Source organism: Caenorhabditis remanei, chromosome III (genome assembly GCF_010183535.1).
Source record: "Caenorhabditis remanei strain PX506 chromosome III, whole genome shotgun sequence".
Lineage (NCBI taxonomy): Eukaryota > Metazoa > Nematoda > Chromadorea > Rhabditida > Rhabditidae > Caenorhabditis > Caenorhabditis remanei.
The window spans coordinates 17,619,861-17,646,354 of record NC_071330.1 but is presented as its reverse complement, the minus strand read 5'-3'; the positions used below and the strand labels follow the sequence as shown (position 1 = coordinate 17,646,354).

Below are 26,494 nucleotides of genomic sequence, written 5' to 3'. Positions count from 1 at the left end.
ATCCTAGGAGTTCCCGGGCCGAGAGCACTCTCCTCCCGCCGGTCTCTCGTATTATCCACTTTTTGACTCAATCTCCATGTTTTGGCGGTTTTTGAAATGTTTCAAACTTATAGAGTATGTACCTTTTTGAATGGTCAATAGAATAGCCCAAACAGTAAGCAGTTGAAAATATTAGTTTAGAAAGAAAGTTCTGGTGCTAAACATAATCTAGATCTCTATATTTATAGTTGACAAGTTGTATGTTTGTATATGCTCTTTCTAAAAAGTTACAAACTATTGAACTATAGATTCACCGGAAGTGTATTTTTGAAAATATGGTCAACTACGAAAGTGCAGCTCTAAGGATTTTTGAATGAAATTTCTTTTAAATTTCAGAGTTATGCGTTTTTTAGATGTTTCAAATAGTAGATAACAAATCAGCTTTTTCTGAATACTCTAGAACAACTGTGGTTTTGGAAACCACGAGCACTTCTTACTATGAAAGGCTGCCGAGTGACCGTGGAGTTATAGGACGTGACCTATATCATCGGAAAGCTGATAAAACGTTGATTCCAAATATGCATTCAGTTTTTCCCCTCGAGCCCTGGCATTCGAGAAAAAGTAGGTGAAAATTTGGAATCAGCGTTTTCTCTGCTTTCAAATGATATAGGGTACGCCCTATAACTCCACGGTCACTCGGTGGCTTTTCCTAGTTAGGTCTATTTACTTTTCAATTTTTTTGTTCACAACTGATTGTTTCATTTTTTGTGGTCATTAGAACTTTGAGCGTCCTCATTTTTCTCCTCTCTAATCACTAGTTGCTTGCTTCTGTGTATTTACTATTTACCTCCCCTCCTCCTTCGCTTCCCAATGGGCGGTGTTGTGTATTGTTGGGGTGAGAAAAATGTCCAACATTGTGTTGTATTTTCTCCACTCTCTTCACCCTAAAACCACCTCATAACTTTTTCACTCTTTCTCTCTCCCCCAACCATCTCAAAACCTTTTTTCCATCTCTCTCTCTCTCTTACCTTCTCTCTGTTTATTCGAGTACATACCGTAGTGGTCGGCTCTCTCGTCTGCTCAACACTTCATCTTTTTTGTTGCCCTCGAGAGTTTTCGATTTTTCTGCAAATTCAGAAATCAGTCAAAAAATTGGGACTTTTTGAGGGGTTTTTCAAATATTTGGGGATTCTGTTTTCGGTACTAGATTATCTTTGACAACAATGGGCCTAGACGTTGAGCGGATCTAGTCTTGAGAATAACTTTTGAAAATTTCCAGTCTCAAACATATAATATATCATTATTTCACAAATTCATTCAATTTTTGATAACTCTCTCCCTGTCACTCCTTAAAATCTCCACCTTTTACCTTTTTGTCTTCATCTCTTTTTTTAAATCCATTTTTTGAGAGCTCTAAGAGTATCTCGCCCGTGTGTCTCGAGAGAGTGCAGAGATTCGAACAAAAAAACCATCTATCTCTATTGACATTCAATAATTAGGCTCTTCCCTCCACCTCTCCCCTCAAATGTCCTCATCTAACGACGACGACAACGATCCACCGTACTCAACAGTTCGTCAGTTACGGGCCGAATATCTAGCGAGGGTCGCGTCCTCCTCGACGTCTTCAAGATCTGCGTCGTCATCTCGTCCACCGAGAAGGGGGACTGTGTTTGGGACGAAGCCAACTATCAGTTTGCCATACATTCCAGAAGTTGAAGAGGTTAAAAGTGTTGGGTTGGGTTTAGTGAGATTTGGGTCAGGTTGAAAGTCAATAGTGAAATTTCAGTTTTTTTAATTATCTTTACTATTTTCATTATTTTCAGGAACGTCGTGCCTCCTACCACGTAGAATCATCATCATATATACATAGTCATAGCAGCAGTCAAGGACCACCACACCAGCCATCACAACACAACCATCATCCACCACCTCCATCACCACCTCCAGTTCCAGCAGTACTACAGCATCAAGCCCATCCATCACATCATCCACCTCCGACTGTACAACCTGTTTTGAACAGACCTCTGTCCAAATCTCAATTGCTATACCCTCCGGGAAGTACAGAAAATATTGCAAGTGAGCACAAGCCAGCGATCAGGCCACCAGAGAAGGTAGTGAGACTAAAAATGGATATTTTCCCAAAAATAAAACCCAATCATATTTTAGACAGTCTACGAAAACAACCCTATTGCGCCATCGGAGTTAAATGTGCAAGTGAAACGTGCCCCGCCACAAGGACCGCCACCTCCTCCGCCACCTCAAGCGGCTCCATCAGATTTCGACTATCCGGAACGGTTAATGAGCCCACCGCCAACTCATCAACCTAGATCGATTCTCAAAGGATATTCATCTTCTCAGCAATACTATTCTCAGACGAATCTATCGGAATCTCATCACCATCATCAGCAGTCTCATCAAGAGCAGCATACCACTTTAAATCCTCAACAGATGCATCCAAGACCGTCAGATCGTCGGACACCGACACATTTCGAGGATCTCAGTGAGGATGAGAAGACGAGAATTATGCATGAAAATCTGCAGAAGCATCGGAATATGAGAAGTGGGCCGAATGGTCCACGTCCAGTGGTCACCAATTTCAACGGTCCATTTTTCCGGCTAGAGCAAGTCAGTCCAGGACAACCTCAACAACCCCAACAGTACCAACAACATCCACGAAGTCAGTCGGTGGATCCGTCAGGTGATGGTCTTGGAAACCACCGGCTTCTGCAGCAGACACGAGAGATTTCCGCTTCCGAGATTGAGCTACACAACTACTCTCGAAACGTGGAACCGTCAGTTGTGGTGTGGCCACCGATATCGGAGAAAGAGAGGAAGCGTCCGAACTCGGTGCTAGCTAAGAACTTCCAGGATCCAGATAAAATTGATGAATATCATAGACAGAAAAGATTAGAACAAGAAGCGATTCATAGGCATGAAGAACAACAAATGATCAGCATGAGTAAGCAGATCAGAGCGATGGAGATTCAGCAACAAAGACTTTATGAACAGTCTCATGGAGTGACGTCTCCAGTGCCAATCATGGAGTCGATTTCTCCACAGCCTCATTCTCATTATCCACCTCAACAACAACACCACCATCAGCCACCACCGTCTCCTCAGCAACAATACTATCCACCACCTCAACCTCAACAATACAAAGATCCAGAACCTCAATCATACCCTGTCCAAGTGTTCGAGACAAGACCTATCTCGGCATTATCCGATCAAATGGATCAGCCACAACAACCACCGACAAGTTGGAAGAGAACTTATATAGTGGAAAGACCGAGAGATGTGGCGAAGAATGAGATTCTGACATCAGAAGAGCTTCTCGAGAAAGAATCGTACGATGTGGATTTACTGAAACGACGAGAGACTTTCGTGGAGAAACCAGATGAGCCACCACGGATAAACCGATTGGGTAAGAGGTGGCAGCCACCGCCAGAGAAGCCGTACGTGTGGCCAACTCTTCGAAGAGCCATGTCAGTTGAGCCAAACGCAAGACCCATCGATTTCGCGCCAGGAGTACCACAAAACTACGATGATAATGAAGAGTACAAATGGGAGCCAGTCGTGAACGATCCTGGATACAAAAAAGAGGACAAGAACTTCACACCGGTTAGTAGTCCACCAGCGTCGCCTAGAAGAGGTCATGGAGTTGGGCCACTGGATGAGCCAGCAAAACGACAAGCAAAGTATGTGATCCAACCAAGTCCCGATGGTAGCCACCGTCCAAAAGCGGTTTTCCGAAAGGAAAGGCATACACCAAGCGGTGGATTCTATCCACATGCTCCGAATGCTATCAAGGTTGTCAAAAAGAGGGCTCAGTCGGTTCAAGGGCTACTGTCACCTACTGACAACGTGGAAATCATCCATCAACGAAACTATCATCGATTAGACTTGGAGCAAAACGGGCATCACGGCCAAAAACTGCGAAGGAACCATCAGCATGGAGGAAGTGAGATTGATTTAAGGAGAACTCAAGACTTGCCGGATTGGGAGAAGATTTATGAACTGCCTCCACATAGTTCCCAGATTGTACAGAAAGTGAGTTTTAATCGCTTGGTCCTAAAATTGGTTCTATTTTTCATTTTTCAGGATATGCCGCGACACGTGGACGTGCAACGTAGACTGTCGAAATTCGAAGGATCCATCCAAAACCTTCGTGCAGCGTCAAGCACACAACATCTGGACAGCGTAAGTTTCTAGGAGGGAGGTCATTCTTCGAACAAAAGTCATAGCGTACAGTACCACCACCACCACAGGCTCTTGAATCGGGACTCTAACTTTTTTGGGAAACCCAACTGATTATGTTTGGTAGCTACATATATCTGCCCCTCTGCCCTTCGCTAAGCTCTTATTTACGCATACTCTCTATCCCTCAAGTTTGCTGTGCAGTTTTTGGTGTGCATTTGACCATTTCAGATGCAACAGTTGCACTTCCCGATGCCAGACTATGAGCCACCACAGCCACATCATCAGAGACGACGTACCGAGTCGTCTGGTGGTGGAAACTATTGTGGTGGGGGGCCTCCACCACCACCGCCTCCTCCGATGTCAATGTCGCTTCATAATCAGCAACCGAGAGAAGTGAGATTATCAAATGAAATGTTTTTAAAAACAAAACATTTGTTCAGATGTCCCGCCGAAACTCTGTCGCGTCTACACGAATCGATTCCCCATCTCTTATGATTCCACATCATCATCAAAGACAATCTCGATCTGACTCCAGAGGTCCACCGCAAATGTCACGGGCGGCCTCGTCGATACCTTTGTCACCACAACCAACTCCACAACACCATCATCATCATCACTCGCAGAGACCAACAACTCCCGGAGCGACGAGAGCACGAAATTATATCGCAAGAGCGACTGCGCCGAGTCCAACACCGTACTCTTATGATCGAGCAAGAGCCTATGTGCCACCGGCGCTCCCACCTGGTTATAGGGTAAGTTGACCAGTTTTTTGGATATCTTACATTAAACATTCCAAAGCATTTCAGCTAGCCGATCCACTACCCGATCAACGTGCTCTCTCCCCATCTCCAGGACATACTCGAAAACTAATCCGAAACGTGTCTGAATCGGCTCAACGCCTTCAACAGCCATCAGGCTCCACACCTCAAACCTCTCGAGCTCCATCGCGTCATTCTCATCGCCAGAGCCCCAATCCCCGATTTCTATAATGCCTCCTCCCTCATCTCTTTCTCTTAATATAGGATGTAGTAGCGCTTGTAATTTTGTTCTTTTTTTCATATCTAAACAATCATAATCTTCTTCTCAATATTGAATTCATCTTTTCTAAACCAAACTCTTTCTGCTTTTTGCTCATCAAGAAAACCTCTTTCACTTATATAATGTAACTTAACTGCCCCCTCTCACCCTCATTGCTCAAATATCAAAAAATGGAAAATGGAAGTGATGAATGTAAAGGTAAGATAACAAAATTCTATTTAGCTATCTATATATATATATAGATACCAATTTCAGATGGTTTAAGTCTTTTCCAAAAATTCCAAGCCAGGGAAATCATTTTATGTGTGCATGTGTGTTTATATTTGTCTAGTGTCGTTTCAAAGTTCTCATAAATGTTTTAGAGCAATGACAGGTATGGCCTAGAATGTTCAATTCTACTAGCCTGTCATTGCTCTATGTCCAGTCCTAATATATGTTTCAAATCGTTCTCTCAAAAATCCCAATTATTAATTTTTCTATTTTTTTCAGGAAGCCAACAAGCCACCAGCAGTGAGTTTTACTTCTCTTTCATTCTTCTTTAGGAGGGAGTACGGTAGTTGTAGGAAAACGTGTGACCGAAATAACGTAACCCTAAGTTAATAACTACCCCCGCCTAGAATTAACACTACTATTACTATAATTATATTAGAACGCGGAACTAGACGAGATATCGAAGCGAGGCGAGGAGCTACGAAAACGAGATGGACGATCCAAGTACAAGCTAGTCGAGTCGGACATCTACAAAACGGATCCCGATCCGATGCCCTCCAATCTTAAGGTGTCGCATTAAAAACCTTCGCTTTCTCTCCTTTTTTTTCCTTTTTAACACATTAGGCGCTCTTCAGGATCAAGTACGTGAGTTGTTGGAGTCAAGAAACTCGGTGGAGACGACGACTACGCAGAGGGATCAAGACAAGTCGGGATATGTGACGGTTAGTTTTTAGTTTTTTCCGTTTGATTGACACTTACCCCCTTCACCTTTCTTTTTGAAGTGTAAAAATGGCACGTGGCAGATTTCGTAGTTCCAGAATAGATATTCATAGGTGTACGATATTTGAACGTTTAGGCAAATAAAATATGTTTCAATCTGTTATCTCTAATTTCTGACATAGCTATTTTGTTCCTGAGACTTATCAACTAGTATACAAAAAATTTCATCTGAAAATTTCGGTTTTTTAACTGAAAATGTAGGACATATAAACTGTTATTGCCATGTGTCATTTGTTCCACTATCTTTAACCAATAGAATTCAAGTGTGCAGTGAAGCGAGCACTCGCAAGAGAAAAAAAAAACAAAAGTAATAGATATTTATTATTTTTCCGTCCCAAAAAACCCCATAAATTTCCTTTCAACTTCCAATAATTACACCCTTTGCAAAATCTCCCCCTTCTATTTTCCTTTTTCTAACTTCTTTAGCATCTCCAGTTTTTATTCTAACAGGATGTCTCGACTGCCACGTGGAATTTCTCGACACTGGACTATTCGCCTCGCTCTGTGGTCAGTATGAATGGAGCGAGATATGATATTCTCAAGGTTTCAAACTTTTTTCCTTTCTTTTCCTTTCTACTATTTTTGGCACCACCACCGCACGTTGGGTACTAATATGATCATCGAGTGACTAATATTATTACTAAAACTACTAAATTATTTTCTATTTTCTACCGTACGACCGAGTCTTTCTTCTCTCTATCTTTCAATTTCTTTCTATTCTATCTGAATTGCTCGTACAGACGGTCCCACCTCTTCGCACCAAGACTCCGCCCCCACCACCACCGCCCGTTCGTCGCCACGAGATTTATGAACAGCACGAACGTTACACTTCGGCTCCAAATCTTCAATCGGCCGTCATTCGTATTCAGGTTTCATATCTATACAACATTTTCAGATTGTTATTAGTCTCCTATGTTTTTTCCTCAGTTCTATCTCACTCTCTTATATCTAGCATGTGTTCTTACTGTGGTGGTTGTTGTACGCTGTGCACTTCTTACTCCATGAAGCGTTTTCCTGCGAAAACAAAAACCATTTTCAGGATGACAAGCCGCGTAGCATTATGAAGAGACGTGAGCTCGAAAGTCGTGAGCAATTGCTCTTCCCAACTGTCGACACCCAGGTTGTCAAGTCGTTTGTCAGAAAACCAACTGTCACTGAGACCGTTCAACGTTTCGAGGAGACTCGCCGTACTGAAGAGGTACTGAAAGAGACAAGTTGAAATTCTCAGCTATTAATGGTTTATAGGTTGAACGCCGTGTGCAACGTCGTGAGAAGAAAGAACGTCGTAGTCGTCATCATTCCTCCTCTCGTCATCAATCTGGATGGGAGGGACATACTGGTGGATACCAAGGTATTAAATTATATTTTTGTATTCTTCTTTCTTCTATTATTCTTTGTTTGTGTCACTAACAAGAAATTCACTTTCATTGGGTTCCGTGTCCTGTCCATCCTCTTACCGTCCATGTCCATTTCCAGAGCATCGCGTCGGAGCCATCACTTCATCGCTTCCACGTCGTCAGATCGTGCGTGAAGCTGACCGGGCGATGACTGAGGAGGAGATGAACAAAGTGGTTCGAGAGGCCTATGCAGCTGCTGATGAAGCACGCAGAGATAGTCGTACGGGTTTTCTTTACTTATTCTGATTCTTTGGGTTTTTTAAATGTTTTTGGTTTAACAATAGCTAATGAGCAGATTATTTTGTCTTTTTAACAACACTAACAACAAAACTTTCAGGTCACCGTAGTAGCTCATTGAGCCGTGGCGGATATGTTCCAGGAGGTCAAGAAACCTATTACCGCCAAGAAACCACTCGTCGTCAGCAACATAACAATTACGTGAGTCTTTCTCTTTTAAATGCTATCCTAATTATTCATTCAGGACGACAACTTCAACCGCGGAATAGCGCATGCGCGTTACGGTTCGTTGTCGGATTCGTTGCGACGTGGTGAGCTTCAATACGTACCAAACGGAGACGTTCGTCAATCGTTCTACCGTGAGGGAGCGAATGGAGGCGGTCAGCGAATGCACAAGAGCTACTCGACTCGTGACGTCTTCACCGGTGACGCTGCTCACGACGATCGTCGTTCGGTCTCCTCGTTCCGTCGTGGATCTCAACAACAGGTCTCGCCGTTCGTCGAGTTCCCACCAACTCTTCCAAGACGTGGTGGTGGTGGAGACTACCGTCGTGAGGAGGATCCATACTTCCGTCCGGTGAGCAAGTCTCGCAGCTACGCTGATTGGGATGATGCTGGACGTGCCGGTGTGGGACGTGAGGTTCGTCGCTATGACGATGATATGAGCAGACTTGAGGCCGAGTTCCGTGACTCTCTTTTGATGCCAATGCCAGCTGGAAACATGTAAGCTTGATGATCAGTGATCATTAGTTGATCAGTGATCAGTGATCGATATGAAATTAAAATTGTTCCAGGAACGAGCGTGACCACAGAACCGAGCAACTTCCAGGAGGATACGAGACATTCGACAAGAACAGACATGCCAACAGTGGAAGACGTTCGGGCAGAGATGGAAAGCCAGTTGATTTCTCGTAAGTTTTGTACATATTTCGATTATTTCGAATTGATTGTAGTTGTTTTCTTTCGAAAAACCATTTTATACTACTGAAAATGTTTGGAGTTCGATGTGTTTCCAGCAAAGGACTACAGTATCAGTCAACACAAGTTATCACCTCTGGGTGTACTGTATATACTAACTGTGAACTGTCACGAACTCAGTTTGGAGTTATGGGGCGTGACCAATATCATTGGAAAGCTGGTATTCGAGAAAAATTAGGTCACAGTTCTGAAAATGACAAATTATTACTTTTCTGGAACGCGAAACATGTTTTTTTGTTAAAAAGGTAATAATTCTCTATTTTACCGAACTTTGACCATGTTTTTTTTCAAATACCTGGCCTCAATGGCAAAAACTGAACATATATTTGGAATCAGCGTTTTATCAGCTTTCCAATGATATAGATCATGTCCCATAACTTCAAACTGGCCCAATGACCTTCTCTAGTTAGTGCATGCTATAGTTTCAATTTGGTTTTTTTTTCTGTATTTCATCTATTTCTAGATTTGATCCATACAAAAAAGTTGTTCCTAAAATTAGGAATAATTAAACCACAATCCATATAATTACCTATTTCTCTTCCAGCGAGGCTTCCCAAGAGTACAACTACAAACGTGAGCAAACCCTGAATGACGATAGACGTCGTCGTTAAGCAGTTCTCTAACCACCCCCACTTCCACACGTCATTGCCATTTTGTGCCCCGGTGTGCCAGAAACTGCGCTCTACTGAGATATTGATAAATTCCCAACAAATATTCAAAATTCAAAAAAAAAAAGATCCGCTCGCTTCCTGCCCTATTCATTCACTTCCTTTCGGTGCTCACTTTCCCCCATTTTTCCGCTTCATGATTTTTCATTTTCTTTTCAATTCCCCATAATTCTGAATATATAAGCCCCGCCCCTTTTCTGATTCCCAATACATTTTCAGTTACTTTTTCGTCTCCCTTTGCTTCCAGTGCCAATTTTTCAACATATAGATAATCCTCCTTCTTTTTTAATCTTTTCTTTTCTATTCTCCTTCATTTAAACAACAAATTTGTGACTAATGCTCAGAAACTGCCTTCCGTTTTCTATGATTTTGCATATACAATTACGCATTTATTTTCAAAATTTCATTTCGTCTAGTTTTTTTTTCTTAATACATTCAAATAAAATTTGTATATCTCTATCTGTAAATAATATTTAAACCCCTCTAATTAGAACGGGTTAGGACAGGAGCCAGTGTTCACAAAGACTGATTTGAGATGAGTGTAGTGTTCCAGCACGGCGATTCCATTTTCACGACCGAATCCTGACTCACCGACACCACCGAATGGGACGAGTGGCGCTGGAATTAAAGATTGTTACAATTAAACAAAATAGTTTTAACTTACAAACATCATTATATGTATTAACATACACATTTCCAGCATTGAGCTGTTCCGACACTCGATACGATCTTGCCAAATCTCTGAAAGTCGTAATTTTATTAAAGACTGAAGTCATATTTTATATTTCAGATTCTGACACTTCGGAAAATTCTAAGAAACATATCTTATTGACGCATATGCTAAAAAAACGCTACAATTCCCGTTCTCGGGAGCTTTCGTGGAAGAGTTTTTCCGCTGCCCGTGTTGTCTTCTCGGACAAGAATTTTTCTCAATTCTTCGTTTCCTAACTTTTTCCAACATTTACGTTGAAAAAAAATGAAAAGCAACGAAGATTGGTTGGAAAAAGTGAGTAAGCGTGGAATTGAGCAAAAGTCTTGTCCGAGAGGACTACACGGCCGCGTGGAAAAACTGCTCCATGAAAGCTCATTTTGAGTCAATTAGAAAAGTTTCTTAGAATTTTCTGAAGTTTCGGAATCTACAATAAGAAATACTTAAATAATTCTTCTCACTAACTCACTTTGTCACCAAGCCAGCAGCCAATCCCATATTCGTATCATTCGCTATTCTGACAGCCTCTTCCTCAGTTTCGAATGGAATAATTAGCAAAACGGCACCGAATATTTCTTCTCGATAGACTGTCATCTTTGGTGTGATGTCAGTGAGAATACAAGGAGACAGATAGTAGCCACCTTCGAGTCCATGAGCAGTCACACGATCTCCACCGAATATCTTGGTGGCTCCTTCGGCTGTGGCGGCTGCAGAAAAGTAAACAAAATATGATTTGCTTCACGGTCAAAAAGTTGTAAACTTTGCCCGTTTTCAGTTCAAGACTGTCCTATTTAGAGAGTGTGTCATGGTAATACTGACGGTCCTATCAAGTAGATTTTTAATGAATTATACAGATCAAAACTAGAGCTTCCTTTTTGTAGTTGACAACTTCTTAGTACGGACACTCGCTGGAGAGTTACATATCGACAAATAAATTCTCTCAAATCGACCAATTTCAATGCAAAATAGAGCGATTTTTGATACGTAACTTGTTAAGGAGTGTCCGTACAAAAAGTTGTCAACTACAAAAATGAAGCTGTATTTCTTATCTGTATAATTCATTAAAAATCTACTTGATAGGACAATTAGAATAACCATGACACACTCTCAAAGTTACACAACTTCAACTGAAAACGGCCAAAGTTTACAACCTTTTGAACGGCACTGAAAGGATGCTTACAACTTATATATCCTTCGACTTTATTCCGGTGCTCCGCTGAAATATGTGCTCCAACTTTAGTATCCTCCTGCAATGGATCCCCCACTTTCATCGTCTTCGTCAACTTGACCAACTTCTCGGTGAACTCTTTCAACACACTTCTATGCACCAACACTTTCGATGCATTCGAGCAAACTTGTCCCTGACTATAGAAGTTGGCCATCATTGCACAAGACACCCCAGAATCCACGTCTGCATCTTCGAATATTATGAATGAGGATTTGCCGCCTAACTCGAGTGTGACTGGTTTGATATTTCGCTCCGCACACGCTTTCATTATTTTCTTTCCCGTCGGGATACTTCCAGTAAACGACACTTTCGACACATCATCATGTAGAATCAGGTCTTGAGCTGTCTCCGCGTCTCCTTGTATCACATTGAACACTCCATCTGGTAGACCAGCGGACTTCAGAATTTCAGCCAGAATCAATGCGGTAACAGGTGATAGTGGACTAGGCTTGTAGATCACCGAATTGCCACAAGCGAGCGCTGGAGCAGTTTTCCATGTGCATGTTTGAATCGGGTAGTTCCATGCGCCGATGGCAGCGACAACGCCGACGGGGAGGCGACGAGTGTAGGCGTAACGAGAGGCGTCGAGGGGAACATGACGGCCGAGAAGATCATGACCGATTCCCGAGTAGAAATTGAAAGTGTCGACACAAGAAAGTACATCGGCTTTCGCCTCGGCAATCGGTTTCCCATTACTGACACATTCCCAATAAGCGATATCGTTACAATGTGTTTTCAGCAAATCCGCCGTCTTCTTCAACACCTCATTCCTTTCCATCCACGACGAGGCCGCCCATTTCTTTTGTGCACTTTTCGCAGTTTTTACAGTAGTATCCACTTGATCTCGAGTTGCGAAGTGCCACGTGGCAAGTGTTTTCCCTGAAGGAATTCGTTTCACTAGACACTGAAAGAATACCACTCACCACTTCTCGGCTCAATAACTGGAAATTGGCGATCCGATGGAAATTCCACGTGGTTTCCGCCGACAAAATGGGAAGATAACTCAAGGAGTTTCGAGTCTTTTAATGTGTTGAGATTCATCATATTCGGCAAGATTCGCATTTTTAGCTGGAATATTTATAGTTGGGAAGGGTTAGATCATATATAAGGAAAGAACGAAGGAGACGTGGGGAAAGGATTAGTGACGTCACAGCAGATTAACACTTTTTTCCGAGTCACGTTGCGTGCGCGTCGCGGTAAAAGTTCTTAGCAAATTTGAATTTGGCGCTCAGCCAACTTTTTTGGCATTGTGCCAACAGTTTTCAGAGCGATCTTACCCCATTTTCATATATTATCAAAATCTGAATAGAAGAGTGTCCTGGCCTAGAATCCGTCAATTCGGCCATCGTGATATTCCACCACAAAAATGACGTCACTCGACACAGCTGAAATTTTGAATTTTCCGAGTTTCAAGTAATTTTCCAGAAAAAAATCACTTGAAAGTCGAAGAATTGCGGTAAAATTTGAGTTTTCCCCCAAAATGTTCCGGTAGATCTCGTTTCAGCTATGTCGGGTGACGTCATCGTGGAATATCACGATGGCCGAATTGTATATCCTAGGCCAGGACACTCTTCTATTCAGATTTAGATAATATTGGATTAGTTTCAATTTGTAGTTTCGAGGAACAAATTTTCGAATTTTCGAGTTTTACAAATGCGCTCTAACGGAACTGGAAAAAAAACAACGTGCGAAATCAAGAGATACAGAGAAATTGCAGAAGGACATCATTGACGAACCCTTAGCACTGGACTCTTTCTCAATTGAGCCGGATGAGAGCCTTCCCCGCCTTGTGGCACTTGACGCTTCCCTCTCTTTTTATAATATTCCGTCCAGAATTCAATTGGATTCCCATCAGAATCCAAAAAATTCAGAGTATGTTTTGGCCAATGCATCTCAACGCCACGGAACGCTTCTGTGATTAGCTGGCTACAGTAATACGACTCCTTTCCCTCAGAATTCATTAAATCCGCAGAGAACAAGTCATTATAAGGCAATCCAATTTTCGAACGACACCACGTGGCAGCCTTCAGAATCTCAATCTCCGGAATCTCATCGTCTAACTTCAGAATCTCCACGACACCAGGCTCATTCTCCAGAATACTCTCTTGAAGAGTGGACTCTTTGACGCCATCTGTCGTGGCTTCTATCACCGTCCCGGTCACTGAAACCAGTGCCACGTGGAACAATGTGTTGTTCGCGACGACTTGTTCGACGGCATCACAAAATTCAGAAGTGCCACGTGAATAGAACACCACGTCACCGGGGGAAAGCATGAATTCTGAAAGATATAAATGGGTTAGTGGAAACCGGGTGTTAGGAAGGAAATTACATCAATTTTATTGTTTTTATTTTATTTTATTTCGGAGAGAAAATAACAGTGGAAGGAAAAAGTGAAAAAGAGAATGATACAAATAAACAAAAATTCTTATCTCACAGAAGAAAAGTGTGATCAATGATGTGGCGGGGCGCCTCGTTCAAGGACAAATTTGATTTGATCGGTGGGTGGGTGATTATGCAATAGAAATTTACCAATGCTTTGGGAAGAGACTTTCAAAATGTCTCCGAGAGAAATTATGACTAGTAACACCAGTTTTGTTATGAATTGAAATGCGAAGTGACTACAATCAAAGGGAGGGGAATGACACTGAACCGAGCTGAAATTAAGAATAAATACATGATATGTTAAACCGGTTGACTTGTCACTACAACTTCTACATTATTTGGATTCGGCTCTATCTCAGAATCCGACGAGGAAGCACTACTGAGCAGTTTTTGAACGGCGGCGGGGAGATGATCGGATAATACGGAGACCGATAGTTTCACATCACTCAAGCATTTCGGGTCAATCCATGTCTCGCTGGTGACACCGTCTTGAGATGACAAGTAGACCGTCCGGCCAGGTACATATAACTGAAGACGCTTGTTATGTTCTGGATTCCGCGATGGTGGAGGATCGTTGGCAGCAGCGTCGTTTGCAGATCCATACGAATTTCGACGAGTCAGAAGAGCGGATTCCAAGTCAGCAGTGGGAGAGTCAGAGGAGGGGCGAGGAATACCTGGAAAATAAAAAATTGGGAGAAGCCGCCGCCGAAATGTGTTACCTGAGAGCTCATCTTGCCACGGATACTTGAAAAACAACTGATAGACCCCTCGAATCAGAATCTCGTGTTTTGCTCGCTGGCACGCAGTCAACTCCTGGAAAACTCGCTCTCGAAGTCGATGCAACGACTGGAATGACATTCGGGACACGATATCGTCTCCACTGACCACACTCATCACATACTTCTCCATTTCATCTTGTCCGAACTCGCTGATCACACATCCTGGCGGTGCGAACGCGTAGCATCTCACCGATGGGTACTCTTGTTTCAGAAGCATTGTGAGAAGAGAGCCCACGCCGGCTCCCAACGAGTGACCACAGACGACTAGTTGGTAGGTGGGATTACTGATGAAAAGGTCGTTGAGAATCTTGTTCTTGTTCAATATATCGAATACACAACGAGCACTTCTTAACATTCCTCGGTGCACTCTCACTTCTCCTCGTCTATCGATTTCTGAATCCTGACTCAACGTGGCATCCTGATCGACGTCCACTGTCATCAACTCGTCTTCTAGACTCAGATCAGTGACAAGATCTATCAACGAGCAAGACCCTCGTATAGTAATCACTATAGATTTCCGGTCGTGGTCAGCAATCACAGCGAATGGAACTTCGTACAGACGATTTCGGAAAGACATGAATTGAAGGTCGATGTTGCGCGCCTCGTTGGCAAGAACCACTGCCGCAGTGTTACAGTAGCAGCAATTGTCCTCCACGACCATTGATTGACCCTGGAAATTTGAGAACTGAAATTTCAGAACTGCAATTCCAGAAATTGAGTTTCCAGAAAGAAAATAGAGAACGTGCTAAAAAAGTGTGAGTGAGTGAGCGTGCAACCATCACCGATCTAATTGAAAACCAACCAATGAACGTCACACCGATTTTGTTTGGAGGGTTTTGACAGAAGTTTCACTGACTTGGGAATGTTCTAGACGTAACTCGGCCTTTCAAATTGACTCGTGTTCTATTAAGTACTTTTCAACACACTGATTTCGAACATGTTATCCAATCCAAATCAGCGTGTTGAAAAGTACTTAATAGAATATGAGCTAATTGAAAGGCCGAGTTACGTCTGGAAGGTCTCTAGATTCTTCTGCCAAAACCACTTTATCCTGTACCTTTTTGACTAATTTCCCAACTTCCTTCAGTTCGATACGTTGCGTCGTCGTCATGGAATCGATAGTGTCTTCAGAATTCTACACGACGCAAAGAAAAAAGTTAGGGGTAGTAGAGAAAAGCTATGAGATGTAATAGAAAAGACCCCGATGAGTTAGCGGAGTTAATTCTTCAATTTTCAGACTAATTATTATTATTATTACCTGAGCACAACGCATTCTTCCACAACATTGTAGCTTTCTGAATAGCCGAAAAATCGATTTCAGCCCACAGTTGTATAGTATATATGTTGGCCAACCGTAGACACACGAGGCATGGTGTAGAAAATACTCAGCGTCTTTCAGATTCATCCATTTCGGGCGGGACGCTAAACAAAAACAAAGTTTTAGATGAAAATATCAGACTAAAATTTAAAAATGTATACAATTTTCTTTCTCTTTGACCGGTGGATATTGGTTGTTAGGCGAGTGATAAGCCAGAAGTAAACCAGCTACCACATCACTCGGCACCAGGTCAGAATCGACGAAGAATGAGGAGATCAGGGTGGCAAGATCGTCGAGCGCAGCTCTCATTGAGGTGTCTTGACCAATTTTGAACTGAAAATTCAATTTTCATCAATTACATCCCTAAAAACTACTGAAATCCTTACAATTCTCATTCTCCGACTCCAAGATCTCTGCGCAATCGTCGCTCCGTCCTCCACATCGTTCTCCGTCAAATGGAATACAATGAAAAGACCAACGACAGCTGTTACAATCAGAAACCACTCCAAAACTATCGTCACTCGCGCAATCGTCGCAAAATCACATCCTTCGCCTCCGTTTGTGGATCCTTAACACATTATTTTACGATAATAATGAAAGAAATCGTCAGCTTACTGAATGCGTGTACCGTTGCGAGAATAGTGAGTGCAATTTCGGCGATAAAAATAGGTAGTCTTATATACAAAAGCCGTGGGACCAGCCTTCTCGGCTCTGAATCCATTATAGTGCCTCTAGCGGATATGACAGCGGTTAATATGGCTGAAAAATGAGTTTCATCAGATTTTCTTCTTATTTTGAAACAATTCTAATACAAAATTACCTAAAAATATAGTTATCACATTAATAACTAGGAGACCTAGAAATTGAAGAGTCAAATTGTGAGTGGAACAAGCGAGTGGAAAGTGGAAGACAAAGACGGACACTCCGAAGGCGACCCTGCAAGAAAACGGTGATTTTTAATAAAAATTCAACTTTTCAAGTTTTAAAACGATAAAAACTTTAATTTCAAGCTTAAAACTTACCATGATATCCTCACCAACGCTTCCGTAATCTCCGGAAACACAAAATCGTCGCTGCCGATATTCCATTGCCGATTGAATGCGACTAGCGAGGGCATGGCATTGTCTGAAAAGGAAATAATTCACTTTTTGAAATGTTTGACACACCCTTGACAAATTAATTGGTAAATTAAATGGGTGAGTCATTGAAATATTGCGAAATTTTCTAATCGAAAAATAAGGAAAAAATAAAGGAAAAATAATTGACTTTACCATTAGAGCGCACTTTCACATCGTGGCTGGGGGACTAGTTTTTCGATGCCGTGGCCTAGAAGATTTTCAGCGCGTTTTAAAATTCAAACCGGGATTTCGCCGGCTTATCCGAATTTTTCAACTGGTTTTCCGGATATTTTCATTTTATAAAAATTCTAGAATTTTCAGAGGTCACTATTCAATCGATATTTATCGAAAAATCCTTGTTTCTATAAATAATTCCGCCGAAATTAGGCCTAAACTTCAATTTTTAAGTTTCGACGCTTTTTCTTATTGTTTTTCTCAATCACGATTGTCAAAATTACTCAAATAACTCGCATTTTTATCAAATCAATCCCATAAAGTATTCTAACTTCGTGAGTATCGCTCTTGAGTAGAGTAGCCGTTATTTTTTACTTTTTTAAACTCTAATTCCAACTATACGCTCTTTTTTCCAGGCTATTCAAAATGGGTGCCTATCTGAATAGACCAGTTGTCGACAAGGAGAAGGAGGAGGGTTCCGGTGATGGGTTCAGCTATGCCTGCACGACAATGCAAGGTTGGAGAGCCAACCAGGAGGTATTTTTGTATTTTCGAAGCAGTTTTTCTCTAAATTAATGATTTAGGACGCCCACAACTGTGTCGTCGATCTTCACACCGGCTGGCACATGTTCGCTGTCTACGATGGTCATGGTGGAACCGAAGTCTCGAAATTCACCTCCGCAAAACTGCCAGACTTTCTAAAAGAGCGAAAATTCTGGGAGGCGGACGATATTGGAAGCTGTCTTCAAACGGCGTTCGTCGATTTCGACGACTTCATTCGTGCGGAAGATTCGATGAAAGAGCTGAAAGAGTTGTCCGGCGATGGAGAAGCACCGAAGAGAACGCCAGGAGAAGATGGCGAGGACGAAGCCGATCGCATTGATACTATAGAGGAAGCCTCAATTCCAATTGCTGAGCTGCTTAAAAAATACGGTGGTGCTGGATTGGGAAAATCGCTGCTTTCCGCGTTCTTGGCGAAAGGAGATGCTGAAATCGGTTCTGATTCAGACGAAGATGAGGAGGAGCAAGAGGATGAGGATGAAGAAGAAGAGGAAGCAGACGATTCGCAAGAAGATGATGGAGAAGTGAAGAAGGAAGACAAGGAAGCTGGAGAATCACAGAAGGATGAGGAGAAGGCAGAAGAGACTCAGAAAGAAGGAGAGAAAAAGGAAACTCCAAAGAAGAAGGTCCAAAAGAGATGCAGCAAGTCCCCAATTCAATCCGAAGCTAAGAAGTCAAAGTCTGATGACGCTGCTGATTCCTCGGCTGAAACTGCTGCGCCATCTTCGTCGAGGTACTTTCTTACTTCCAACTATTTCAAACAAAACTAAAGTAATTCTTTCAGTGGTCCCGCAGCAGATGTCGCTACCGAAGAAGACGACGAATCTGACCAAGAGTTCGTTGCCGATGAGGAAGAAGTGGAAGATGAGGAATCCGATGAGGACATGGAGGAGGGTGATATCGGACCGCTTATGCTTGGAGGAGGTGGCGAGGTTCCAGGAGAGGACTCGGGAACCACTGCGTGCGTCGTTCTTGTTGGAAACAAGAAGGTTATCGTTGCGAACGCTGGAGATTCTCGCGCGATTCTTTGTCGTGCTGGAAAGGCGATCGATCTTTCGGTTGATCACAAACCAGAGGATGAGGTTGAGACTGCTAGAATCCACGCCGCTGGAGGAGCTATCGAGGATGGGCGTGTCAACGGGGGACTCAATTTGTCGCGTGCTCTTGGAGACCATGCTTACAAGAAGAACCACAAAATGGAGCTCAAGGATCAAATGATCACGTATGTAACATAATGTTGCCACTTGTTATATACCATTCAAATATATCATTTTCAGTGCTTTCCCAGATATCAAAATCGAAGATCTCACCGCCGACGACGAGTTCCTCGTCGTCGCTTGTGATGGAATCTGGAACTCCATGGAATCTCAACAAGTCGTCGACTTCGTCCGTGATCTTATCGCCAAAGGAAAGACTTGTGCCGAGATCTGCGATGCTCTATGTGACCACTGCTTGGCCGACTCGACCGAGGGAGATGGAACCGGATGTGACAATATGACTGTTATCTGTACCATTTTCAAACACTAGATTTCTTGACCCTATAGTTATCTACGAGTATACTACTGTTAATTCAAATGATCGTTCGCTAAATTCGATCTTTTGAATTGACAGCATATATGTTTATTCTCAATATATCATTTTTATATAATTGTTTTCGAGCTGTTTCAATTCCATGCCTTCCTTCCCTATCCCCGTTACTTTTTCCGCTTCATTTGATCCTCATCATCACATTTCATTTCTCCACCTGTTCTGTTTTTATATGTTTTAAACCACCCCGAAAGCATTCAAAAAATACTCCGTTGTTTTCTTTGCCAAGTAATCGGTTTCTGTTTTATTTTAATGCCTTTTTTGTCTAATAACTCTGCTCAATGTGTCGATGAATTCACGGTTTTAATTTGTTGTTCCCTCAAATTCTTCCCATCACACTTCCCATTGTCGATGCATTCTTCCTAGATTGTTTCTGAGCTTGTTTCATGTCTTGACACGCCAAGATTTCATGCTGAAATTCGTCCTGTTTAGGTTAGACCTCTATCTAAACCACCCACATTTTTCAACTGAACATAATGCCGACATCTGTATTGTACTTGCTTCACCTTCACTTTCTGCCCAACAAATTCTAGTTTCAGCACCGAACTATTATTCCGATGTCCCTCGTAATTCAATGCGGAGAACAGTGAGATGAGGCGTCCACCGAAACGAAGCACACACCCTTGAGGATACATCTCCTTGAACAGTTGATGTCCTCGGATCACCACGGAAATCTCATTCTTGTAGCAAAACTCATCGACGACACTTTTTCCATAAGTGAAGGAGATTCCACGATGACTAAGCCCCCAACCATTTCTTCCCGGTTGCGCTGGATCTGACCAGAGGAGATCACAAGCCAAGCCATACGGAGGCACAATATTAGGGCGTTCAATCTGAAAGTTTTTGGGAGTGCTTATGAGGTAACCAGAACTAACTGAGTTTATATCCTCGATGGTCTCCATTGACGGTGAGATACCGCCATGAGAGCAGAACACTTTTCCACCGATTACAGCTGCTAGAGGCATACAATTGAATGTTTCTACGAATTGTCTCCACACAATCTCTCCGATTTCCTCGGATTTCCATTGCTCAAGACACTCGTCGTAGAATCTGAATCGTCTGAGGAATCAGGAATCAGTTGAAACATCTCTTACTAACCCATAATTCAGCGTGGTATTCACATCTTCATGATTGCCACGTAGCAAGTAAACGTGGTTCGGATAACGATGCTTCAGACAGAACAACAGACAAATCACGGCGACACTTTGTGTGCCTCGATCCACGTAATCACCCAAGAATAGGAATTTCTGAGCGGGCGGCACGTCGCATGTCATCAGAATCCGAAGAAGATGAATCGATTGGCCATGCATATCGGCGACCACTGTGATCGGCTCATTTCCGATGACCAGAAGACATGGTTGCTCGAGAAATGATTTCTTCATCTTCTCGGTTAGCTTCGCTATTTCCGATGGAGTGATTTCGACACTGAGTTGATAGATCTTCTCGAGATCCTCACCGATTGTTGGTGTCAGTTTAGAGGAGAGTATTTTGTACAGTAGAGCGAACACCTCATCGTCATGATTGATTTTTGGAGATTTCTGGGAAATAAATATTTAGGAGTGAGATCGTTTTGTGGGGGAGGAGGGGAATCACCTCAATAACCATAACCGAAGTCATTTTTCGTTTTGATCAAATCGTTTCCTTCTAGAATTGTGAAATGAGGAGTTTTCGGTGTTTTAGTTGCTTAATTTTGTTTCACGTGGAGAATATATATAATACACGTATTTACCAGGGAAGGTCATGGAGCCAGTTTGGAGTTATGGGACAGGTCTTGTATCATTAGAAAGCTGAGAAAACGCTGATTCCAAATATGTATTCAGTTTTTGCCCTCGAGACCTGGTATTCGAGAAAAATGAGGTTAAAATCGGAAAAATTACAAATTATTACCTTTACAATTACACGCGAAAATTGCAAAAAAGTGTTTCACGTGTCAGAAAGGTAACAAATTTGTCAATTTTCAGAACCTCTGCCTCGTTTTTCTCGAATACCAGGACTGGAGGATAAAACCTGAATATATATTTGGAATCAGCACTTTCTCTGCTTTTCAATGATATAGGTCACATCCTATAACTCCAAACTGACTGCATGACTTTTCCTAGTAAGTATGACCAATTTTTTTTCAATGATTTCCTTTATTTCACTTCGATAATCGACGTTACCTTCCGTTTCCACGATGTCTGTCGAGGAAATCTTCGTCACTTCTTCGTTCGTTCCTCGATGATCCTGTCTAGATATTGCCAGTACTGCTCTCCCCCATTCTATTAATCTCCCTGTTACCTTCATCCCTAAATGTCCACGCCTCAGATTCATTTAGAAAGGAAAGGATCTATACGCTGCAATTATCATACGTGAGTTGATCCTTCTTTGTATTTCTTTGCTGATCTAGCGTTCTGACACTTTATTGTACTGTCATGGTTACTGACTCAATTTTAATTTTCATACAGTACCTATTTCAATCTTACATGATCTATGTCTGTTCTCAACTTTTTGTGAATACGAGACGTTCCTAGAGAATCCGAAATGACACACCATTTATTAAAATCTCTTTCTTTTGTTTTGAAACAAAAAATATTCGAGTCGAGTTGTTAAGGAGGACACGTATCAGGGCAATGTATATACATAGTAAATACACCAACAATAATAGAAATCGTTTTGAGGAAGGAGAGAAAGGGAATGTAACAAATAAAGTGCAGAGAGCCACTAGTCAAAAAATGCTAACTTAAACGAGATATGATTTCAAATATTTTCGATATTTCTATTACTGATTTGTTGTTGTCTCTTTGTCCTTGAATTTCAGTTCCTTAGTCATCATCCTTCTTCTTCTCCTTCTCCATCCTCTCTTGTAATGTATGCCATTGTACAACTGGCCGTCGTGACGTCATCATTTCAGCCCATTGTTCGCTGCATGCATGTGTTATCTTTAAAAATATGAAAATAATTCAATTCTCTGCTATTTAGATATAACACTGCTCTATGCTCTGTCTATTACCTGCGGTAGATTCAAATGTTTGGATCCCAGTGTGACCTCTCCAATAAAATCGTTTTTGCTCATTTTGTCATAGTCCCAGACTGACACGATGATATGCACTTTCTGGAAGATTCTCAGAATTCATAAGATTTCCTGAGATAATACAACTTACCTCAATCATATGTGGCTCAATCTTGAATTGAAAACTCTCATTATAATAAGGATTCAGTGTCTTATACTTCCTTGACGTCTTCTTCTTACTCAGCAATTTGCGTCCGTGGTGCAGATAGATTTTCACGTAGGGATCTGGAAGAATTTTTCTTCTGAACACGCTGATTCTTAATATGTTCCTCGTTTTGGCAGAAGACCTCGTGAGACCTTTTTTTTATAGATAATTTTACATAACCATTTTGAAGTTTTCCTCAGCATATACAGTGCACCAAGAGGTGTCAATTCGAAGCGATATATCTCGGTTTTCATAAGAGAGCTTTTTCGATATCATGACAGTCATGTCATGTCCTGTCCTGTCACTGGCTGTCCCATCAAGAAAATTTTTAATGCATAATATCATACAGATGAAAAGTAGAACTCCATTTTTGTAGTTGACAACTTTTTTGTACGGACACCGCCTAGAGAGTTATGGTCATTTTAAGGGCAGCTCAAAAATAGCACCATCGGTCGAGAGGAATTACTTTGTCAATACGTAACGTGCAAGTGAGTGCTCGTAGAAAAAAGTCGTCTACTACGAAAATGGAGCTCTATTTTTGATTTGTATAGTGCATACAAAATTTTCTTGGTGGGACATTTCGATATCATGAGGTATCACATTATTCAATATTATGAGAAGCTCGGCGAGATATGATGCTCCAAATTCTACCAGGAAATACAGGTTCTACGATTTCTCTGCTGTTTCTTGCCCGTTTTTAAAATTCTTCATCCAACTAGATCCCTCTTTTTTCTCTTCTTTTTTTTATGTTGTCGTTCTCGAAATTGCATAAAAACTTTGGGTTCAACTATCTAATGCAAAAATCTATGAAATTCGAGAATCCCCCCTCTCTTCTTTGCTCTTCTTTCTATCTGTTTACTCTGCAACCCAAAGTTTCTTTCTCCCAATTTTCTGGTCTATTCCAAAAAAGATGTGTCACATCACATGGAAGACGAAAAAGAAACGTGGTGGGGAGGATTTTTGAGTTTAGAGTGCTCCCTAATTGTTTTTTGTTTGTATCTGTCTTCTTCTTCTTCATGTTGTAGTAATAGTAGAGTAAAAAAGGGAAGAAGAAAGAGGACGAAATAGGGTGAAGTCAAGAAACAGGAAGACATGAATTGAATTTGAGTAAGTGAAAAAGAGAAGGGAGAATTTGAGAATCAATTTGGAGCAGAATTGAAAAAGGAGTTTTTTTGGTCAATGAGAGCGTGGAGATCGAAAAAACGTGGTTACGGTTGTCATAGTGCAACTTTTGTATGGAATCGAAAACTAATACATTATACATATAACAACTGACTGATGGGTGACCTAGTGGTGCCTGTTCGCAGCGGTATATCTCGGTTCCCAAAGGAAATATTAAAACACTACTAACTGTCAAAATATAGGTTAATACTCAAAGAATATTTCTTCAGTTGAAAACATTTTCATATCTTTAAAGACAGCTGAGATAGGATGCTCCAAACTCTTGCTAGCATGCGCGCTAGATTTTACAATATATCAAATAGAAACTGTTGAAACTATTGGAATCTGACTTGAAAAACATTCCTGAATCGTATTTCACTTATAAGAGACATACCTGAAGAACCACCAACATCCATCTTCTTCAAATTCCTTGCCTCCATAATTGTAAGGGTTACTGTACCCGTGGCCGGACGGTATCTTGTTGAGAAGCAAATATCTCCAAGCCGACATTCTTTCTGGAATATTCTAGTTTTCAAACGTTTCTAGTGGGAAACCCCTTCTCCTCTATCATTTTTTCCCCAATTTCCTCTCCATCACATCACTATTCAGATTCACCCCCCCCCCCCTTCCAACACCAAAACACCCCTTTTTATATCTTCACATCAGAGCTGTGCGGAAGTAAAATTTTTGAAAAGGGAAGAAGGAAGAAGGAAGAAGGAAGTAACTTTTTCAAAAGGGAAGAAGGAAGAAGGAAGTAAATTTTTCAAAAGGGAAGAAGGAAGAAGGAAGAAAAAAGTGAAAAAAGCCCGGAAGAAGGAAGAAGGAAGGAAGAAGGAAGGAAGAAGGAAGTTGAGTTCCGAACCGGGAAATCGGAAGATAATTTTGAAAATGACAAATTTGAGGAAACTTTTTTCTAGTCATCTCTGAAAACGAATTTTGATGTTGTTACATACAAAATTCCGTCAAAAACCACCAAAATTCCGCTAAAATTCCGTCGAAAATTACAAAATTTTAGTAAACTTTTCAACGGAAGAAGGAACAAGGAAGAAGGAAGTAAAATTATTGAAAAGGAAGAAGGAAGACGGAAGAAGGAAGAGAAATTTTCAAAAAGGAAGACGGAAGAAGGAATAAAAACGTGAAAAAAGCCCGGAAGAAGGAAGAAGGAAGTCGAAGGAAGGAATTCCGCACAGCTCTGCTTCACATCTTCTTCTTTTTCCTTCTTCTATCCAATTTTTCGTCGTGTTCACTTTTCCTTCTTTCCAAAAAAGGAGAGCCTGTCAAAGCGGATATTTGAAAAATGGGAAAAACGAAGATGGATTTTGGCATGTTCCAAGGAGGGGGGGGGACACACAAATTAAAACGCGCTCTCTCCTGCCACAGACATACGTTAATTTGGTTTTATTTATTTTTTGAAGAAGGGAAGATAAGATGAAGATGATCGAATCAGTTTGTCTAGAGAATTAGAGTTTTTTGAACAAAAAATAGGAAATTGAAAAAAGAAGAGATTTGTGGTCAGTTAGTTGTTACCCACCTCATCATCCTTTTCTGGTTTCTGCAGTGCTCTTTGGATATCAGTGGTGATGCCGAAATCAATCGATTCCAGGGGAACTGACAACTGACCCATCTTATCGTCTTTCGATAATCGGTCATAGTCATAAATCACAAGCATCAAAGTCTTCGAGTGCAACTCGTTGAACGGGATCTGAATTTAAAAGTCAAGCGGGAATTCAAAATTTTTAAAAGCTCACTGAAAACTGGAAAGTCTCATTGTATGTGGGATTCAGTGTGTTCCTGATTATCCTTGTCTCGAACTTTTGTTTTCTCTCTGGCAGAACGTATACTTTCACATACGGATCTGACATTCCGTTTCGGTCCATTGCGGGTAGGTCAGATGCACTGACTATTGTCACGGAGAGCTGGAATTGTGCTTTTTGGAGATCGTTTGTTACATATACAATGTCAAGATCAGCTCTGTTGGTTGCACTGTTATACTGCAATTTGCAGCTCTAATCAGAAGATTAATTTTCGACATTTACCTTACCCAACAACTGTGTGATCACTCTTCCTACTAAGCAACCTTCATATTCATTGTTGCTTTCTGCCTCTCCTAATCCCATTGTCTAGTTTGTAATCCCCTTCTTTCCCTTGCTCCTAACCAGGTACGAAGAGTCTCTTCTTTCTTTCTGACCTTATGCATCAAATATGTACCCTTCACCGCGCATTTATGTGAGTTTTTATGACTTCACGAGATTTTCTTAGAATATTTTTCCAACCAAAAAATTCTTCTAAGAAGAGATAAGTCGGTGAGACCAAGTGCAACGACTTAGAAGATTAGACTTGAAGAAAAAATTTGTTAGTCATTCGGATCTAAATGCAAGAAGCGTCACGGTTCGCTTAGCTCGTCTTACCTTCGACTGCTCGAAATCATATTCCACACGGAAGTGAACATTTCCATAGTGTTTGACTGGGGCACCACTTGCCGAGAGGGGTATCGTACCGCCATTCACTGGTTCATAGTAATCACCATTCGATGGTTGTACTGTCACGGTTTTCGAGGAGAGAATCGGCATTGTGCCGTTTCCAATGTCGACATTCTTTGGGCGAGCGGCATACTGAAATTGTTGGGATTTAGAATCAGGGGAAACGAAACTGGAACTTTCGAGATGGCTCGAGAGCAACATGTTGCATATGTAAAACTTAGTATCGGAATAATATGTATTTGAAAGTGCTAGAAAATTTCCGGAAATATGTCAAGTTTCGATTTGTTATTCTTTTTTTGTAGTTGAACACTTTTTGGAA

General features: G+C 41.5%; 6 protein-coding genes across 6 annotated transcripts; 3 read left to right on the top strand and 3 right to left on the bottom strand.

Moving 5' to 3' along the window:
* Window positions 1-1,504: 1,504 nt before the first annotated feature.
* On the top strand, window positions 1,505-5,165 carry GCK72_011877 (uncharacterized protein; the record flags this gene model as incomplete). Its single annotated transcript, XM_053728731.1, has 7 exons — window positions 1,505-1,699; window positions 1,803-2,090; window positions 2,146-4,026; window positions 4,078-4,176; window positions 4,405-4,569; window positions 4,617-4,928; window positions 4,983-5,165. The coding sequence occupies 7 exons, from the start codon at window positions 1,505-1,507 to the stop codon at window positions 5,163-5,165; spliced, it is 3,123 nt and encodes a 1,040-aa protein (XP_053588308.1).
* Window positions 5,166-5,391: 226 nt separating this feature from the next.
* On the top strand, window positions 5,392-8,753 carry GCK72_011876 (uncharacterized protein; the record flags this gene model as incomplete). Its single annotated transcript, XM_053728730.1, has 12 exons — window positions 5,392-5,412; window positions 5,704-5,724; window positions 5,864-5,992; window positions 6,060-6,146; window positions 6,655-6,747; window positions 6,945-7,073; window positions 7,244-7,402; window positions 7,450-7,555; window positions 7,681-7,821; window positions 7,939-8,039; window positions 8,083-8,561; window positions 8,633-8,753. The coding sequence occupies 12 exons, from the start codon at window positions 5,392-5,394 to the stop codon at window positions 8,751-8,753; spliced, it is 1,587 nt and encodes a 528-aa protein (XP_053588307.1).
* A 1,218-nt stretch (window positions 8,754-9,971) lies between these two features.
* Window positions 9,972-13,694, bottom strand: GCK72_011875 (uncharacterized protein; the record flags this gene model as incomplete). Its single annotated transcript, XM_053728729.1, has 6 exons — window positions 9,972-10,102; window positions 10,149-10,225; window positions 10,663-10,900; window positions 11,374-12,300; window positions 12,345-12,489; window positions 13,158-13,694. 6 exons carry the CDS (start codon window positions 13,692-13,694, stop codon window positions 9,972-9,974), a joined length of 2,055 nt encoding a protein of 684 aa, XP_053588306.1.
* Window positions 13,695-14,103: 409 nt separating this feature from the next.
* On the bottom strand, window positions 14,104-17,017 carry GCK72_011874 (uncharacterized protein; the record flags this gene model as incomplete). The annotated part of the gene is made up of 8 exons (XM_053728728.1): window positions 14,104-14,477; window positions 14,523-15,252; window positions 15,841-16,004; window positions 16,062-16,233; window positions 16,287-16,468; window positions 16,516-16,659; window positions 16,721-16,836; window positions 16,923-17,017. The coding sequence occupies 8 exons, from the start codon at window positions 17,015-17,017 to the stop codon at window positions 14,104-14,106; spliced, it is 1,977 nt and encodes a 658-aa protein (XP_053588305.1).
* A 601-nt stretch (window positions 17,018-17,618) lies between these two features.
* GCK72_011873 (uncharacterized protein) lies at window positions 17,619-19,280 on the top strand (the record flags this gene model as incomplete). The annotated part of the gene is made up of 4 exons (XM_003103088.2): window positions 17,619-17,729; window positions 17,777-18,486; window positions 18,538-18,975; window positions 19,031-19,280. The coding sequence occupies 4 exons, from the start codon at window positions 17,619-17,621 to the stop codon at window positions 19,278-19,280; spliced, it is 1,509 nt and encodes a 502-aa protein (XP_003103136.2).
* A 379-nt stretch (window positions 19,281-19,659) lies between these two features.
* Window positions 19,660-20,957, bottom strand: GCK72_011872 (uncharacterized protein; the record flags this gene model as incomplete). The annotated part of the gene is made up of 5 exons (XM_053728727.1): window positions 19,660-19,752; window positions 19,799-20,173; window positions 20,216-20,390; window positions 20,439-20,878; window positions 20,934-20,957. 5 exons carry the CDS (start codon window positions 20,955-20,957, stop codon window positions 19,660-19,662), a joined length of 1,107 nt encoding a protein of 368 aa, XP_053588304.1.
* Window positions 20,958-26,494: the final 5,537 nt, after the last annotated feature.